Source organism: Amphiprion ocellaris, chromosome 2 (assembly GCF_022539595.1).
Source record: "Amphiprion ocellaris isolate individual 3 ecotype Okinawa chromosome 2, ASM2253959v1, whole genome shotgun sequence".
Taxonomy (NCBI): domain Eukaryota; kingdom Metazoa; phylum Chordata; class Actinopteri; family Pomacentridae; genus Amphiprion; species Amphiprion ocellaris.
The window spans coordinates 27,273,183-27,288,513 of NC_072767.1; the positions used below are offsets into that span (position 1 = coordinate 27,273,183).

The following is a 15,331-nucleotide window of genomic DNA, read 5'->3' on the forward strand; positions in this document are numbered from 1 at the left end:
TAAGTTGTTTCAGATATACACTACCAGATAAAGGTTTGGACACACCTTCTCATTCAATAGTTTTTATTTATTTTCAACATTACAGATTAATACTGAAGACATCAAAACTATAAAATAATACAAATGGAATTAGGTTGTAAACAAAAAAGTGTTAATCTTTAGTATTAATCAACAACGTAGGAAATAGTACAAATAAATAAAAAGCATTGAATGAGAAGGTGTGTCCAAACTTCTGACTGGTAGTGTACATGTGCCTGAAGGTGACACGATGCCAGCAATAACAGAGATATTGTAGATCTGTGTGTTATTTTTTACATTGCATGATTTTATTGTCTTTTATCTCATCTTATATTTACCTGAGCAGGTGCTTAGATGAGGCTGAGAGGATAAAATGTCATTGAGGAGGAGAGGACACTACAGTAGTCATTTAAACATGATGCAAACTAGTTAAATGTTCACGTAGCATAAACACAGATGTAAAAATCTAGGAAGTGGAGGTTCTAAAACTGTTGGACTGAGACAAAAAAAAAGTAGCATAGAAAGCACAAAGCCACAGAAACTGATTCAGAAATTTTATTTGTTAGATTTTCAATAGAATAACATGAAGACTACATGAGGGCATTCAGGAGCAGAGCCCTGATTCACTCTAAACAATAAATAGGAGTAACATATTGGACGTTAACAGAGTCAGTCTCGTCCACACACAGAATGTCTGATGGTTTGGAGGTGACCTCCATCATCACTTTCTGCTAAAGCTCCAGAGGCAGGGGAGATGCACACACAATCACACACTCAGAGGGTAAAGATTCCAGTCTTCATAAAAATATATATACCAAATAATACCATGGTTTCATGTAACTGTCATCTGTGCCTCCTGTAAGTCAGCTCTGATTTGTCTAAATCAGCCTGACACACAGCAAGACACCTCACTGTTACTTCAAAATATGTTCTTCACTTTTGTTTTTAGCAGAAAATCTTTTACACAGAGTAAACACTAGAGTAACCACTGCACAGTATGTCCTCCAGTTGTTACGCAAACAAAAACAGGATACGTTTGATTACATTTGATATTAAAGAGAGATATGTAGCACCAAACTGACCATAACGCTACTAACTAATCAGGAGTACTACGCAGAACTGCTCCCTTTTAAATGTTTGAAACACTGGCTGCATCTTCCATTAAACATGCAAATAAAGCCTTCAAGCTGGACTGGCCTCAGAGTTTTAGACATAGATACTGCTTACACTACCAGTTCAAATACTCACAGTTAAGTCGCTTCTCCCAACAGCAGCATGAATTCCACAAAACTTCCCATTAGTCTCCCAAAACTTCCAGTTTCTGACTTGCTTCAACATTTCATTAACTTTCTGCTCACCTTCATCTCACACAACTCCGGACTCTATCAAAGGAATGAACAGAACAAACCATCTGCTGCACCTTCATTTCCCACATAATTGTAATTCATCTGTCTCCCAGTAAAGCTTCAGTTGTGATGTGCTGAAAAGAAAATTCCTTCCAAAATCCTGCATTCGAGCCCTTTGTTTTGCAGTTGGTCCCATAAAACAGTATTTCCCATCAGTCTATGTGAACAACCAAACTGAGCACTACTCATGCAAAAAAAAAACAAAAAACAAAAAAACTGATCATAATGTACATGTCTCCCTTTCATTATATCCTGTATACTGGAACAAATGTTATAATTTACATCATTAATCAAAAAAATGCACAGACCATTAGAGTGAAGCTGAGATACATTAACACATAAACTGGCAGTATCTTTCAGTCTCTTTCAGTTGTTCAAATGTTTGTTTCACTCTGAAATGACACTGAAGAGTCTTTGTGGCGTCCCAGAGGCCCAGCCTCCAGATACACGACACTAGATTCAGTTTCCGTTGATCTCCATGGGGCCTCCTTTAGGTATGAGCAGACTCATGCGGCCCGTAGTGCTGGCTGCACTCTTGATGACCTCCATCCATCTGTGAAGAGACAACAGCAGATACTAATGTAGCGCTACACAGCTTTAAATCTGAAGTTCTGTTTCTTTTCTGTGTTTTTTTTTCTTATTAGAATGGGTCACTTTAAAACAGACAGAATTGTTAGATATTCAGGCCCTTTCTGGGGCTCCTTGAGCTACTTATCTGTAACATATCGTTCCATCTGCAAACTTTGCTAAATACCTGCTGAATATCACAACATTTCTTCAAAATCACTTCATTCTACACGTCTTATCTAAAAAGTAGTGCTGTCAAAGTATTACAATTTGTAATCAGATTAATCACAGGGTTGCTGTGGATTAATTTCAGTTCATCTTGATTAAACATCATTCATTTTTAATCTATATTAATCGCGTTTCATTTTGCATGAGCAAAGAAAGAAAGGAGTATATATATATAGCATTCCGAGACGGCCAGCGTGCTGTTTATTGTCTTCCATTTCGAGTTGCCTGATTCTGCCACTACTGGATCAACTGCCCATTTGTGCATTTGCGATAAGTCTACTTGGACAAACTGCCCAAAATGCATTGCCGGGGACGTTTCAGGGATTTTGAGTCTTTTTTTCAATTTTAGTAAAGCAGATAAATCAATGAAATTAAACTTGTTTTTTTCTTTTCTAAGGATGAGACTCATGGCATTGAGTGCTCTTTACTTCTATCCATGGTTGTGCTGTTTCCATAGAGGTGCAGAATTCATATTGAGGTGAAAAATTAACTCACAGAGTAAAAATGTAACACAAAGAAAATACCCAAAAACTGCTTATAGTTCGAAGAGTTGCAAACATGTAATGTACCTTTCAAAGGTGTACTCGCTCTCTGCTCTGAAGAAGTAAACGTGAGACTTGAACTGCAGCTTGAAGACGTACTCCTTGTGGATGCTGTCCGACTCCTCGGGTGTACTGACTGTGTAGCCGAGCAGCGGCAGGCTGGCCAGCGGGAAGTCGTCCTGCAAGCAAACAACAACAAACCCTCTCACCTCAGTCACATGTTTTTACGTGAGCTTGTATTCTAGCAGAAATAATACAAATAAAGCTGAGGAGCAAACCTGGTGCGTCTTGTAGAAGAACAAGCAGAAGTTGGTGAAAACGACCCAGAGTTTCTGCCAGCCGTTACTGTTCTTGAACTTCCTCAGCAGGTAACCTGACAGTTGGTTCTGCACAGATGGGAAGAGCAGAAAGTTCAAAGATTGCACACTGATAACTAGACAAATGAATGAAATTCATATTAGAACAGAATTCATATGATTTGCAGCTTCACTGATGTCGTTAAAGACGTCTGTGTGTTAATTAGGACTGTTGCAGGTCAGTGTTGATGCATGCTGTCACTTTAAAGGTAACCCGTGGAGTAATTCCTTGATGTTACTGATCAAAAAGCTATTAAATGCACAAATAATAATGCTGTAGGTTCTTAACCTGAATATTTCATTTAGTCAGGTAAATGGTCATATATAACTGTACATAATGTTGTGGGGTCTTAACCTTAAAACTGAGATTAGTCAGGTAAATATGGATAATTAATAATATTTGAAGATTTTTATCTTAGTATTTAATTTAACCAAGTAAATCAATATTTCATGTAATATTGTTTAATTAATATTGTAGGTTTTAGGGTTTTAATACTCAAATTCTAGGACATTTTTATTCCCCTCTTTTAGTAAGTTTTCCTGCTCTAGTTAATTTCAAAAAAGAACTTACAGTAAATGTTGTTGGCGATGCTGTGCTTACATCTATATATTATTATTTCTATTCAACATAATTAGTTTGGTTCTGTAAGTCCAGACTGGAATGGATGCAGCAAGTTATGTGCATCTCTTGGGATACAGAGGAAACAGTGTCACTGTATCAATAAATGAACAAATAAACTCTGACGATGTTTGTTATTCATGGAATTTCAACAAACAGTTCGCTATTATTAACTCGGCTGAGATTCTGTTCTGATTTCTGATTTTAATAATTCATCATGGCCTGGTGCTCCAGTACCTGGTTCATGCGCAGGTAATCAGTGAGAGAGAGGTTCTGGTTTCGGTACCAGCAAACATGTGTGATGGTGTTTGGTCTTTGGCCCTGACCGAGGAGATAACGAGGAGGAAGCTCTGGTGAGACAGCCGGAGAGCCGAAGACTGAGAGGGTGAAGAGACAAAAACAGGAAGAAAGGATGCAAAGAAAGTGTTAGCATTGTTAGCTTTGAGGGGAAGGAAAAGGGGAAAGAAGAGCTGGTTAGAAAAATCCTCCAGGTCTGTGGAGTGAAAATGTCAGTGTCAGAGAACGTTTCGTGCACGGACATTATTAAAAAGAACAGAAGAGGAATATGTGGGACAAATGAGCTGTTAGATCCTGACACAACGCAGTCAAGTAAAACAGGAAAGACAACAGAAACACAGAAGGGAAAAAAAGGAATGGTAAAGGAAAAAAGTTAACCCTCTGAACCCCAAGACCTGCTGGTGGGCTTAAAAGACACGTTTAAACAAAATTACACCATTTTACTGAAAAACAGAAAGAATCAACAAATTTTCAATTTTCCAATTGTGCCTGAAGTGATTTTGTGTGACTCACTGTTGTCAACTTAAAAAGTTGTCAAGTTTCATCAAATTCACTTTCTCATTTATTTGAAAAAAATTTAAAAATGAGTCAATTTTCTACAATGTGACTCTGTAAAACAAACAACTTCTGTGCTTTTTCACTCAACTGTGAAGCCATTAGTGACTCAGCTGCAACCAACAGTCACGAGACCTAAAACCAGGACTTTTGGCTGAACTGCAGGTTGTGTTTACGCAGAGCAGAGACCGGACAAATATGGAAACTCATCACAAATGTTAGGAGTAAAATATTTATAATATGCGGAGACATTATTTTTCCAGTCTTGGCAACACCAGTGGACACTTGGAAAATTGTTGTTGATCCAAGTTTCCTTAACTTCTGTTAAAAAAAAAGAAGAAACTCTGGAAGCAGCTTGAGGTTTAGAGGGTTAAGAAGAAAAGGTAAAACGCTGAGATGAGCCGCAGGCTAACAGCAGCCGTTTTTCTCGACTCCACTGATGAAGAATGGTGTTCACATGTGTGTGAAATTGCTCGTGGTTTTGGTTTCCACATCCAGAGCGCTCGGGTATGTAAATGGCTGTATTTGCGTGTCGTGGAGGGCGGAGGAGGAGGAGGAGGAGGAGGAGGAGGAGTACCTCCACAGCCAGGCTGTGATCAGACATAGACACACTGGTGTTGCGGTGCCAGCACACATGCATGGTTGTGTTGGCACGATGATGCGTCTGTTTGTCCAGTGAGGTGCGGGAGGAGTTCATGTCGTCCTCCGACTCCTGCTCCAGAGAAACCTCGTCAGATGATCCTGAGGGAGGAGGGGGAGGAGGGACAGGAAGTTGTGTGGAGGAGATGGATTAACTGTACGTTTCAGCTGCTTGTGTCCCATGCAGGGGTGGGCGATCTGACCATCTCAGATCATGGATGATCTTAATGTCTCATGTGATCTGGTTTTTATCTAATAAATAACTGCACTGACCAAGCGTTTCTGCTGCACCTAAACTGATTGGTTTTGCCACAATAAGGCTGATGCTCATTAGACGCATACCAGAGGTTTTTGGAAACAGAAGACTGTGTCGAAGACAAAGATAGCAGTGAACAGATCAACATCACGAACACAGTGTTGCTGTGAATTGTTCTCACAAAGACTGTGAATGTAGATTGTTACTGTTTAGCTGCACGTCAACAAACTTTGTATCTTTCAAGTAAAGGCAATATATCCAAGACTGCTTTAATCTGAGTGAATGATCAATAGGTCAGAGTTCTCTTGTAGATTAATCATGAAAAATGAGAACTGTATGAGTTTTATGTTTGTATGAAGGAGAGAAAAAGTTAAAGAGAAATTAATTTTCCTTACTTCACATCGCAGTCATATCTACATCCTGTGATGTCACTATTGTGTGTATCAGTGTTGATGCTGAAACAATTTACCATGCAGTCATAGTTTAATTACCTAAATAATTCATAAAACTACAGTTTCCTGTGAACAAAAAATGTTTTTCTCCTCCACATTTAAGCTATTTTTGTTGTTGACAGTCTTTGTCATTTTCATTTTGTACATTAATTAATCCAATAGCTGATTTAGCTTAATGTGCATTAAAATGCATTCCAAGCTTTAAGATTATAAAGTTTAACTAACACCTGGCAGCATGCTGTCAGAGTTACTATGTTCCTCCATCAATGTCGTAGCTTGTTCTATTTGTAGGTGTTCTAATTCAGGAAACAACCACTGCTGTTTATGTGTGCAGCAAATGTCTCTTTTCTGCTGAGTAAAGAAGCTGAACATCATTTGAAGACTCTGCAGTGAGTAAAAACCGGCTGCAAAGATTTGTGAGTTTGGCTTCATATCCAGGCAGTCATATGCACAATCAATCATGTGATTACAGGAGTTTAAATAAATTTGGGAAGAAGTGTGATTGAGATCGTGATTCTACCCAAAAAGACCGTCATATGATCTTTTGGTCAGACTGCCCACCCCTCATCCAAAAGAATATCCTTCTTACTAAGTGGAGGAAAATACAAAACAGCCACATAAAGCACTCATTCCAATAATACTGTCATTATTGAGGTCAATGAAAAGCTCTTACGGTTGGAGCGATCGCCGAGTCCAGCGTCAAGGAAGATGCTGGATTTCTCTTGAGACTTCTTAGACATGTCAATAGCCATGTTCAGATCCTCAATCCACTTCCCCATCTCTACTTTAGAGCTGAACTCACAAAGAAGATACGACAAAATGAATCACAACTGGTGTAAAGTTCTGAATGCATTCGTGAAGTACTTGTAAATGACATACTGCAGTTTCTTCAGTATTGTATGATAAAATCATTACAGATAGTTCCAGTTTATTATAAGCTGGGTCTTGTATTGTTCATTTCCACTGATTCTGACATTGTACTCGCCAAAATAAGTTTATGTACATCTGAGAGCACAGCAGCATAAACACAATGATGTCCAACAGGTGGCACTATACGCCTAAAAGTCGGTTATTGTTGGAAGCAGAGCTGAACATGCTGATATTATCACAGCATTGTCACAGCATGAAAAGTGACGCAATTACAGGACATTTCTTGTGACACCTTCAGTGTTTTCAGGCTCAGCTTTCACTGATATCTCAAAAAGCAAGTAGACACATTCCTGTTACTAATGGTGCCTTATGCTGCAGGGCAAAAAGTCTATTTCTAGTGTTTACCTTACAATCAGTGCAACAAAAGATAAGATTGCTGCTGCTACAGAACGTTTACTTTCTACAGCCAATACTCAGGAGTTTCAGGATTGTAAACTGAGATTCAGAAACACTGCTGACTCCATTTTAGTTTGAAAACTCTGGGATTGTGTTTTGATCTGAATGGGCATAAACTGATATTTGCCGGCATTCCTGATCGGCTGATGCACCTTGAAACTCCTTGATCTGTTCCTTAAACCGGATTTACGGGATCCCTTTTTAATAGCGCGACAATATTTGTAACAACACACTTGCCCTCTTTGCTTTCTTTTAAACACAGCTCTGTTTTTTAGTTTGAATGCCAAGTTACTTCCTTCTTTTTCAACATTGCTGCATCATCAGACTGATGAAGAGACGGCGTTCTATCATTCAAACATAATTCACTTTAATGTTTCACCTTTCACAGCACCTCAGATGACATTACATGCATGAGGTTGTGTTGCCCACTAAACATAACATCCTCCATCAGTGCATTGTAATCTTTATCTATTTTATCCAACGACATGCAGTTCAGTTTATTTTTGGAGAATATTTAAATGAGACAGAATTAATGAGACAATTCTCTAGCTTAGGTTTGGTGAGGTTTCCCAACATAATTGCACATAGCAGATGCAAAAACTTGTGATTTCTGGATACACTATTAAAAACACGTCATATGTAACTAATGACATTTTTTCCTTATCTCACCTGGCTGCCACTACAATGGTCCTCTGAGCAGAGTAAATGGTGAAACAGTGGGGGACCGACCATTCATTTTCACTTTCCTCAACCTGCAGACAAAAGAGAAAATCATTTAACAACATCAGCCAGTTTGCAGAAGCAGTTGCAGCCCTCTAACAGCAATCTGAACAAGCTTTTTACCAGGAATGATTTAAAGGCCCCTTATGGTCAAAATCAAGACTTTATTGTGGTTTAGAAACTTGGAGCTGGAAGAAAATGAAGATACTGAGGAACAGTGAGAGATGGTGGATAATTTAAGAGTGATTTGAAACCAGTAAACAAGGACTGGGTTTCTATGTCACCTGTTGTTCTCTCCTGCTCTCTGTGCTCATGTATACTGTATTTTAATGCAGCAAATTTCCAATAAAGCTGTTCTCATTGGCATATTTAACTATTTCTGCTGCTAGACAACAGAATGAGCATGATAAAGCGACTAAAACATAGCCCCTTAAGACTTTAAGTTAACCATCTGAATACCAGGTAATTTCAAGTTTCAACATCTGTGACATGCTACACCACTGGAAAACTTCAAGAAATATTAGCTTTAAATTCAAGATATTTCATTACAATTCCTTTTTCTACATGTCTAATTTTAAAAAAGTGTCCAAACATTTATCTTTAAGTACATGAGATTCTGTAAAGAACTAAAAATGCTGTGCTTCTCAGAGCAATTAGTGACTTAGCTGTGAAAAACAGTCACGAGTCATTCTGAAAGTTTTCGGCTGAACTGCAGGTAGATAGGAAGAACATATAGAAACTAATTAAAACTAGAAATGGCAAAATATCTATAGTATGTAGAGCCACTATTGTTTTTTACAGTATTGATACCATCTGTGGGGACTTCCTGTTTGCATATGCCGATTCAAGTAATTAAATAAATCTACTTTAAAAAAAAAAAAGGCATTATAACTGCTCAACAGGGCTTTAATTTGATGAGATAAAGGAGCCCACAGTGAGTAAAAATGTAAAAGGTGTAATAAACACCCAGAAACTGCTTGGTGTTCAGAGGGTTAAGAATCCATGTTTAAGTCAAAACGCACCCATCAGTTTTGACAAGACGACACATAATAACAACCTGCTTAGAGTTTAGCATTTTGGGCAAACACTGACGTCTTAGAGTGTCTTGTGCAATCTACTAGGCGTGCTTTTAGCTTTACACAGGCAGGGAGAAGAAGGGCAGGGTTTGGGCGTCCAAAGCTGGAAGAGCTCTGAGGACTTACCGGTGCATCCAGCACTATGAGCTGCAGCCAGGAGTGAAGCAGAGACATGCAGAGTTAGGAGACCCACACCCTCCCTTCTCAACACAATGTACGTTTTAACGTCCAAACTAACCAACGCATCTTATCATCAGGTGCTACTATTATTCCAACAGTGTACCAGAATCATTGCGGGATCTGAGGCAAGTTAACCCTCTGAACACCAAGCAGTTTCTGGGCATTTTTTGGTTTTGTAATATTTTTTTACTCACTGACATTTTTCACTGCAACATAAAGTCCTGCACCTCTATGGGAACAGCACAACTATGGCAAGAAGTAGAATGAACCCAAAAATATCTTCTTTGCAAATGACACTTACAATGCTAAAAATCATTAAAAAGAAAAACAAAATCTGAATTTATTTAAGCAATCATTTTCCCCCAAAAAATGTTTAAAACTTGTAATTAACATGTGCCTGAAAGTGTTACCAACACTGGAAAAAACTATGGCGGGTCTACATACTAGAGATATTTTAAGAGTGACGTTTTTAATTATAATTTTTTGGTTTCCATACTTGTCCCTTAGCTGCTCTGTGTAAACACAGCTTGCAGTTCAACCAAAAAGTCCCAGACAAGCAGATTGTTGGTCTAGAATCTGGCTAGAGCAAACTTTTTTTTGCAAATGTTTCAATAACAAATGAAGAGTAAAGTGATCTTAATGAAATATTACACTAATTAAAATACCTCAAGCTCAGATCTGGTTAAATTTCCTCCTGGAACAGCATGTCACAGATGAGTAGTTCAAATATCACTGGAAATTTGCATTTTCGAAGTTTCTGGCCGATCAATGGTGTTAGTTTGCAGATTTTCTTAAAGATAAAATGCCTTTCAAACACACTGGTTTTGCGTTCAGAGGGTTAAAGGTTGACAAAGAGGTGAATTAAAGCTCGTGGACTCACGATCATGCCATGGAGCGGCAGCTGTCCGTGCACTTTGAACTGATTGGTCGCTGTAACACCTTTGCTTGTGTAGAGGAGCATATCTGAGAACTGAAAAGACAAGAACAAACATTAAAGGCTCAATACCACTGATGCTTTCATCAGCGTTTGAGCAGAAGTAGTTTAGTACTAACCAGGAAGAACATCCTCTGCTGCAGCCCCTTCTTGGTGAGTTTGTACAGACACCCCTCTCGAATGAACTCCTGAAAACAAGAAGCTTGTTAGACTCTTTTACCCAGTTTCCTGATGCCCTCCGCCCTCTGCTGCGACACTCACCCTGCCTGGTGCTGTTAGGTTCTCGATCCCGATGAGGTCTCTCTGCAGCTCTGTCAGCTTCTGGAAGTTCTCCAGCCGGATCAGACTGCTCTGAAGCTGAGTGGCTATCTCCGCCACTTCCTTCAGAGCCTCTGTGTGAAACGAAAAACATCTTCATCACTGATTTATTACCATCTGAGGCAAGAGGGGAGAAGTTTTCCCAACATTCACACAGTTCCTTTTGACAGTTTTGAGAATATTTAGTCTTCATGTTGTTTATTTTTAGGCATAAAAAATATTTCCATTACTCGTGTGTCTAAGAATTATCATTTGAAGTGAAACCACAAACATCTAACCGACGACCACTCCTTTTCACAGAGAACTGACACTCTAGGAAAAGATATTTACAAGTATTTCAAGTACTGCAGTCAGTTTGATTGTACTTTTACTTGAGTATTTCCAGTTTGAGCTGGTTTACACTTACTTTTCAGGTCAGGAATTTACATAAATAAACTGTCATGGTTCTAAATCGAGCCACTATGATACAAACATGAAAGATTTACAATAACCCTCAGAACTCATAACAGTGTCTGGACGTTTAATGATTCTGTCCTGCAACTCTATGGGAATAACCCAATCATGGCAAGAAGTAAAGGGATCTCAAAAAAATCTTCTGTGCAGTCAGTTTTAGTGCCATAAATCATAGAAAAGGTTGAATTTAGATTATTAATTTTATAAAAATTAAAACTAACTTTAAAATTACACATACAACACATTTCCCAAGTGCCCACAGGTGTTACTGATACTAGAAAGAATGGTGATTTTTTAAAATGTGTTTTCATATTTGTCTCCTCTGCTCCAAGTAAACACAGCCTGCAGTTCAGCTGAAAAATTTGGGAATTTTTGTCATGTGAGTGTTGTTTTTGACAAATTTTCAAATGAAGCGCAAAACAAAGTGATTTCAGGCAAATATCTCAGTTGTTACTTTAGATTTGGTTAATTTTCCAGACAGAACATCACAGATGAAAAGTTTGAGGACCAGCGGAAAGTCCAAAAACTGATGAATCTTTTTTATTTGGCTGATAAATGGTGTAATTCCTGAGATAATGTTAAGACAACAAGCCTTTCACAGCCAAATGTAGGTGAAGTTTTAGAGTGTGAAAATTATTTACACCTAAAGGCCAAACATGCATATTTTTTCCACTACTTCTGGCACTGGAAAGCTACATTTGTTAACATTTTTTCTTAATGCATTTGGTTCAGCTATGAGTGAAAATGTGACATGGTTCCATACTATGAGCAATGTCATAAACTGAAAGAAGCTCAGCTCACCTTTGCAGTCGTCGTGATCTCGGTGGGCAGGGGAATAATGTTTGCAGAGTCTCTCCAGGATGAGTTTGTAGTGCATGAGGCGCTGGATGGGCTTCAGCAGGAATGTGTTGAGGGGCAGGTAGCAGACCTTCTGCAGTTCAAATTCTTTGTAGACGGTTTCCAGCTTCTTCAGTCTCTTGGAGGCTTTCTCCAGCTCTGTTAACACCTCGTCGTGTTTCTGGAGGTAATTGGTGAACTCCTGCACATCAAATCAATCATGTTCTGTTTGTTGGCCACACAAGTGAAGTGGAGGAGATGCTAATTGAAGTGTTAATAAAGTATTCCTACCTTAAGAGCACACATATTCTTCAGCATCACGTCACCAATCCTCTGGTAATCACCTTTGACGTGAGCGTTTGAGCGCCCCTCCCTGAGGAAACACACAGATTTAATACGGAGCCTCAGAGCATCTGATCACACATAAAACGTGTTGAGAACCTACCAGAGAGCCAGCCTCTGGTCCAGCTCCTTCAGGAAGCCTCGGTGGAACTCATAGATGGGGTCGATGTTGGAGAAGAGGAGGGTCATCAGGCCTTCAGGCATGGCGTTTTCTTTGATCACAGCACTGCGGAACCACTGGGAGTACAACAAAATATTCATTCACACATATAGGCTACATATGATCAGGGATAAAAACAGCAATCTAGATCAGGACTTTTCAGGCTTAGAGAACAATAAATAGTTTCCACGGTCTGACTATTTAGTCCATCATTATACTGAAGAAATAGTGAAAGTCAATAAATTAAGTATTGGGATCTTATCAGAACCTCCCAAATTATCAGCCAATTTAGGGTCTCTCACAGATCACATCCATATTTGCATATTCTCTGTTATGAAAACTGTTTTAAAAGAACACAACAAAAGAGGTTTTAGATCAGTTTAAAATGGTGTCATCACACAGTTTGCCCAGCAGAGAGCGCTCTGACTGCATTATCTGTAAAACTCTCAGCAGCAGCAGCAGCCCATGTAACAAGCAGAGCATAGTGCATCCAGCTTTGTCTTCATGGTAATCTGCTAGCTAGTTTGTAAAAGACATTGCTGGAAAGATATAAAAATAAACAATGATCCCATTATGTTCCCTTCCCAATACAACTAACATCATCCTTGTCCTGATAACCGTCATGTTGCTCATCTGTTTGTTAGCCAGGCAGCTAACCGGCTACAGTTTGTCAATATAGTGGGCTATTGTTAGCAGATTGAAATGTTAGCATCAGAACATCTCTTCCAATGTCAAGATTTAATGCTGGAAAGTAACAAACAAGCTTCATATTTTTACAACGTCCATGTCACTCACGCTTATATTGTTAGCGATAACAAGCCCACTAGTTGCTCTCCTTGTCAGTTGAGTGGAAGCTAAAGTGTTAGCATCTAACCTCATTTTCTTTTACATTACAACATTAATAGGAGTTTATATAATGCTAAAGTTACATGCATAGACTGTTCGAATCAAACAATTCCAGTCACTGCATTTACAAAAACCTAAAATTAAAACTTCGGTTTTCCAACCGGACATGGACAAACTTTCCCCTAATCTTTCTAAATATAAAGATAAATTTATTACTAGTGAATATTAAGCTTTTTAGAATCAAATGAAGAATAGATAACATGTAGTGTTTACAATCAGTATTAGCATCAGTCCCTAAAGTCCAGTATCTCTCAGACTCTAGATATTATTCTATTAAAACTTTAAATTCAAGCTAATGGGGCTGTCTAACAAAAAATCTATGACGTACTGTACACTGCAAAACACAATAACATTACTACTACAACAGTTTGGCAGCTGGACCACCAAAAATTTACAGCAATAGAAAATAACCATCTCCTAAAATACAGTAATGTACCAAAATTAAAGATAAGATCAAAAGCCTACATTATTGGGAACATTTGCAGTATTACAGCTGCAAAGACAATGCAAACCTTCAATGAATGTAGGCCTATTACAAAAATTAAAATGAACCAAAACATACATTAAAAATGTATTTTTTAATGTAATTTTACATGATATCCTGTGTATTTTGTGGCATTTTCAATGTTCAGCATGTCTTTCTGGTTATTGTAGTTCAGCAGGTTTAGAAAACAAAAACTCACCACGGTGATGACCTCGAGGTCTTTCAGGTACGTTCGCTCTGTGGTCAGAATCTCTTTGGCAATGAAGTAGGCCTTGTCGGTGGGATATCGCTGAGAGAGAAGAGGGACGTTAATTAAAAAAAAGCACTACAGCAACAGTCAAAACCTCAAAACAGGAGGAGATGCAAACTGACTTTCCCTTCACTGTGATAAAAATAATAACTTTTCATCCTATGATAAATTGCAATGTAAATGGTGTGTTGTGTGACTTAGGGTTGTGAGGCGGGGGGTTGGAAGGGTGGTATGTGAGCAGTGTACCTTCCTCCTGCCCTCCTCCTCCTCCTCTAGCCTGGCAGTGCTGCCCACCTCGCTCAGGATGGGGCTTTGCAGGGGCGACGGGGCCTGACCCGGCAGGCTGAGGGTGGACATCTGGAAGGAGGGCGACAGGCAGAGGGGACCCTTGGAGGCGAAGGGGGAGAGCTGAGGGCTGTCAACCACTGAATCTGTGGAAGAGGGAAACACAAATGCAAGCCTTTCAATTACTCACGCCAAATGAACAGTCAGCTAAAGTAAGACGACAGTGTGAGTTAGTGGGAAAGTAAATAATGAAAGAATGAGAAGAGTTAAAGGAATCTGCCCAAAAGGTCAAACGTGATATTCTGAAGTGGGGAAAAGTTAACCCCAAAACCTATCGGTGGGTTTTGAAAGACATGTCTTCTTCATATTAGATTTTTTTTAAATTAAAACACAAACAACTGCATTCTTTGTCAGTTAGAAACTGTCAAAAAGAGCAAGAATTTGCATATTTTCAACTTTCTGATTTTCTGTCATTACAAAAACAAAAACTCAATTGTTTGTCAGAAACCTTCCACAAAATAAAGCTTAAAATTGGAATACTGGATCTAAATCACTTTATTCTACCCACTTCATCTAAAAATTCAGACAAACACAAAAAAACCCACATTTGCTTTGACTAGATTTGGTAAAAAAGAAACAAAATTAAAAAAATAAAAGAAATTGCACTTTTGGCGCAATCAGTTGCCATTAGGGACTCAAATGCAACCAGCAGTCATGACAAAAATTCCATAACCTTTTGGCTGAAATGCAGGTTTACACAGAGCACAAGGATGGACACAATTTAAAAATGTGAGTCTTAAAGTATCTATAGTATGTCAGGTCACCGTTTTTTACACTGTTGGAAACACCTGTGTGCACTTGTGATATATGTGTTCTCATTTTTTCCATTTTTGTAAAATGAAAAAAGTCAAGGAAATTCAACTTTTTTTTTTCTATTTTATGCTTGGTGGCAGTAAAACTGTGCCATAATAGACAGAAAACAATTTCAAGTTCTTTGTACTTCTAACAACAGTGGTGCTGTTTCTACAGAGGTGAAGGACTTTATATTGCAGTGAAACATGAGGACCACAGGGTTCAGTCAACAAAGATGCTGCATATAGTCAAACATATGATAGTAAAATTCAT

At 38.6% G+C, this 15,331-nt stretch overlaps 1 protein-coding gene across 3 annotated transcripts in view; it reads right to left on the reverse strand.

Annotated features, from left to right (window-relative positions):
- Positions 1–559: 559 nt before the first annotated feature.
- The window catches only part of farp2 (FERM, RhoGEF and pleckstrin domain protein 2), a 46,381-nt gene continuing 31,609 nt past the window's right edge, over positions 560–15,331 (reverse strand). The window contains exons 14-28 of one of the 3 annotated variants that reach the window (XM_035953440.2): positions 14,216–14,352; positions 13,871–13,960; positions 12,225–12,358; positions 12,071–12,152; positions 11,744–11,981; positions 10,433–10,563; positions 10,291–10,359; positions 10,118–10,207; positions 9,184–9,204; positions 7,931–8,013; positions 6,609–6,727; positions 5,166–5,329; positions 3,040–3,147; positions 2,789–2,940; positions 560–1,977 (exon numbers count right to left, since the gene is read on the reverse strand). In XM_035953440.2, coding sequence (XP_035809333.1) covers positions 1,884–1,977; positions 2,789–2,940; positions 3,040–3,147; positions 5,166–5,329; positions 6,609–6,727; positions 7,931–8,013; positions 9,184–9,204; positions 10,118–10,207; positions 10,291–10,359; positions 10,433–10,563; positions 11,744–11,981; positions 12,071–12,152; positions 12,225–12,358; positions 13,871–13,960; positions 14,216–14,352 — 1,712 coding nt within the window. In that variant the 3' untranslated portion in view covers positions 560–1,883. Of the gene's footprint in view, positions 1,978–2,788; positions 2,941–3,039; positions 3,148–5,165; positions 5,330–6,608; positions 6,728–7,930; positions 8,014–9,183; positions 9,205–10,117; positions 10,208–10,290; positions 10,360–10,432; positions 10,564–11,743; positions 11,982–12,070; positions 12,153–12,224; positions 12,359–13,870; positions 13,961–14,167; positions 14,353–15,331 lie in introns of all 3 variants that reach the window. The other 2 variants (XM_035953439.2, XM_023281446.3) reach the window with 2 other exon arrangements.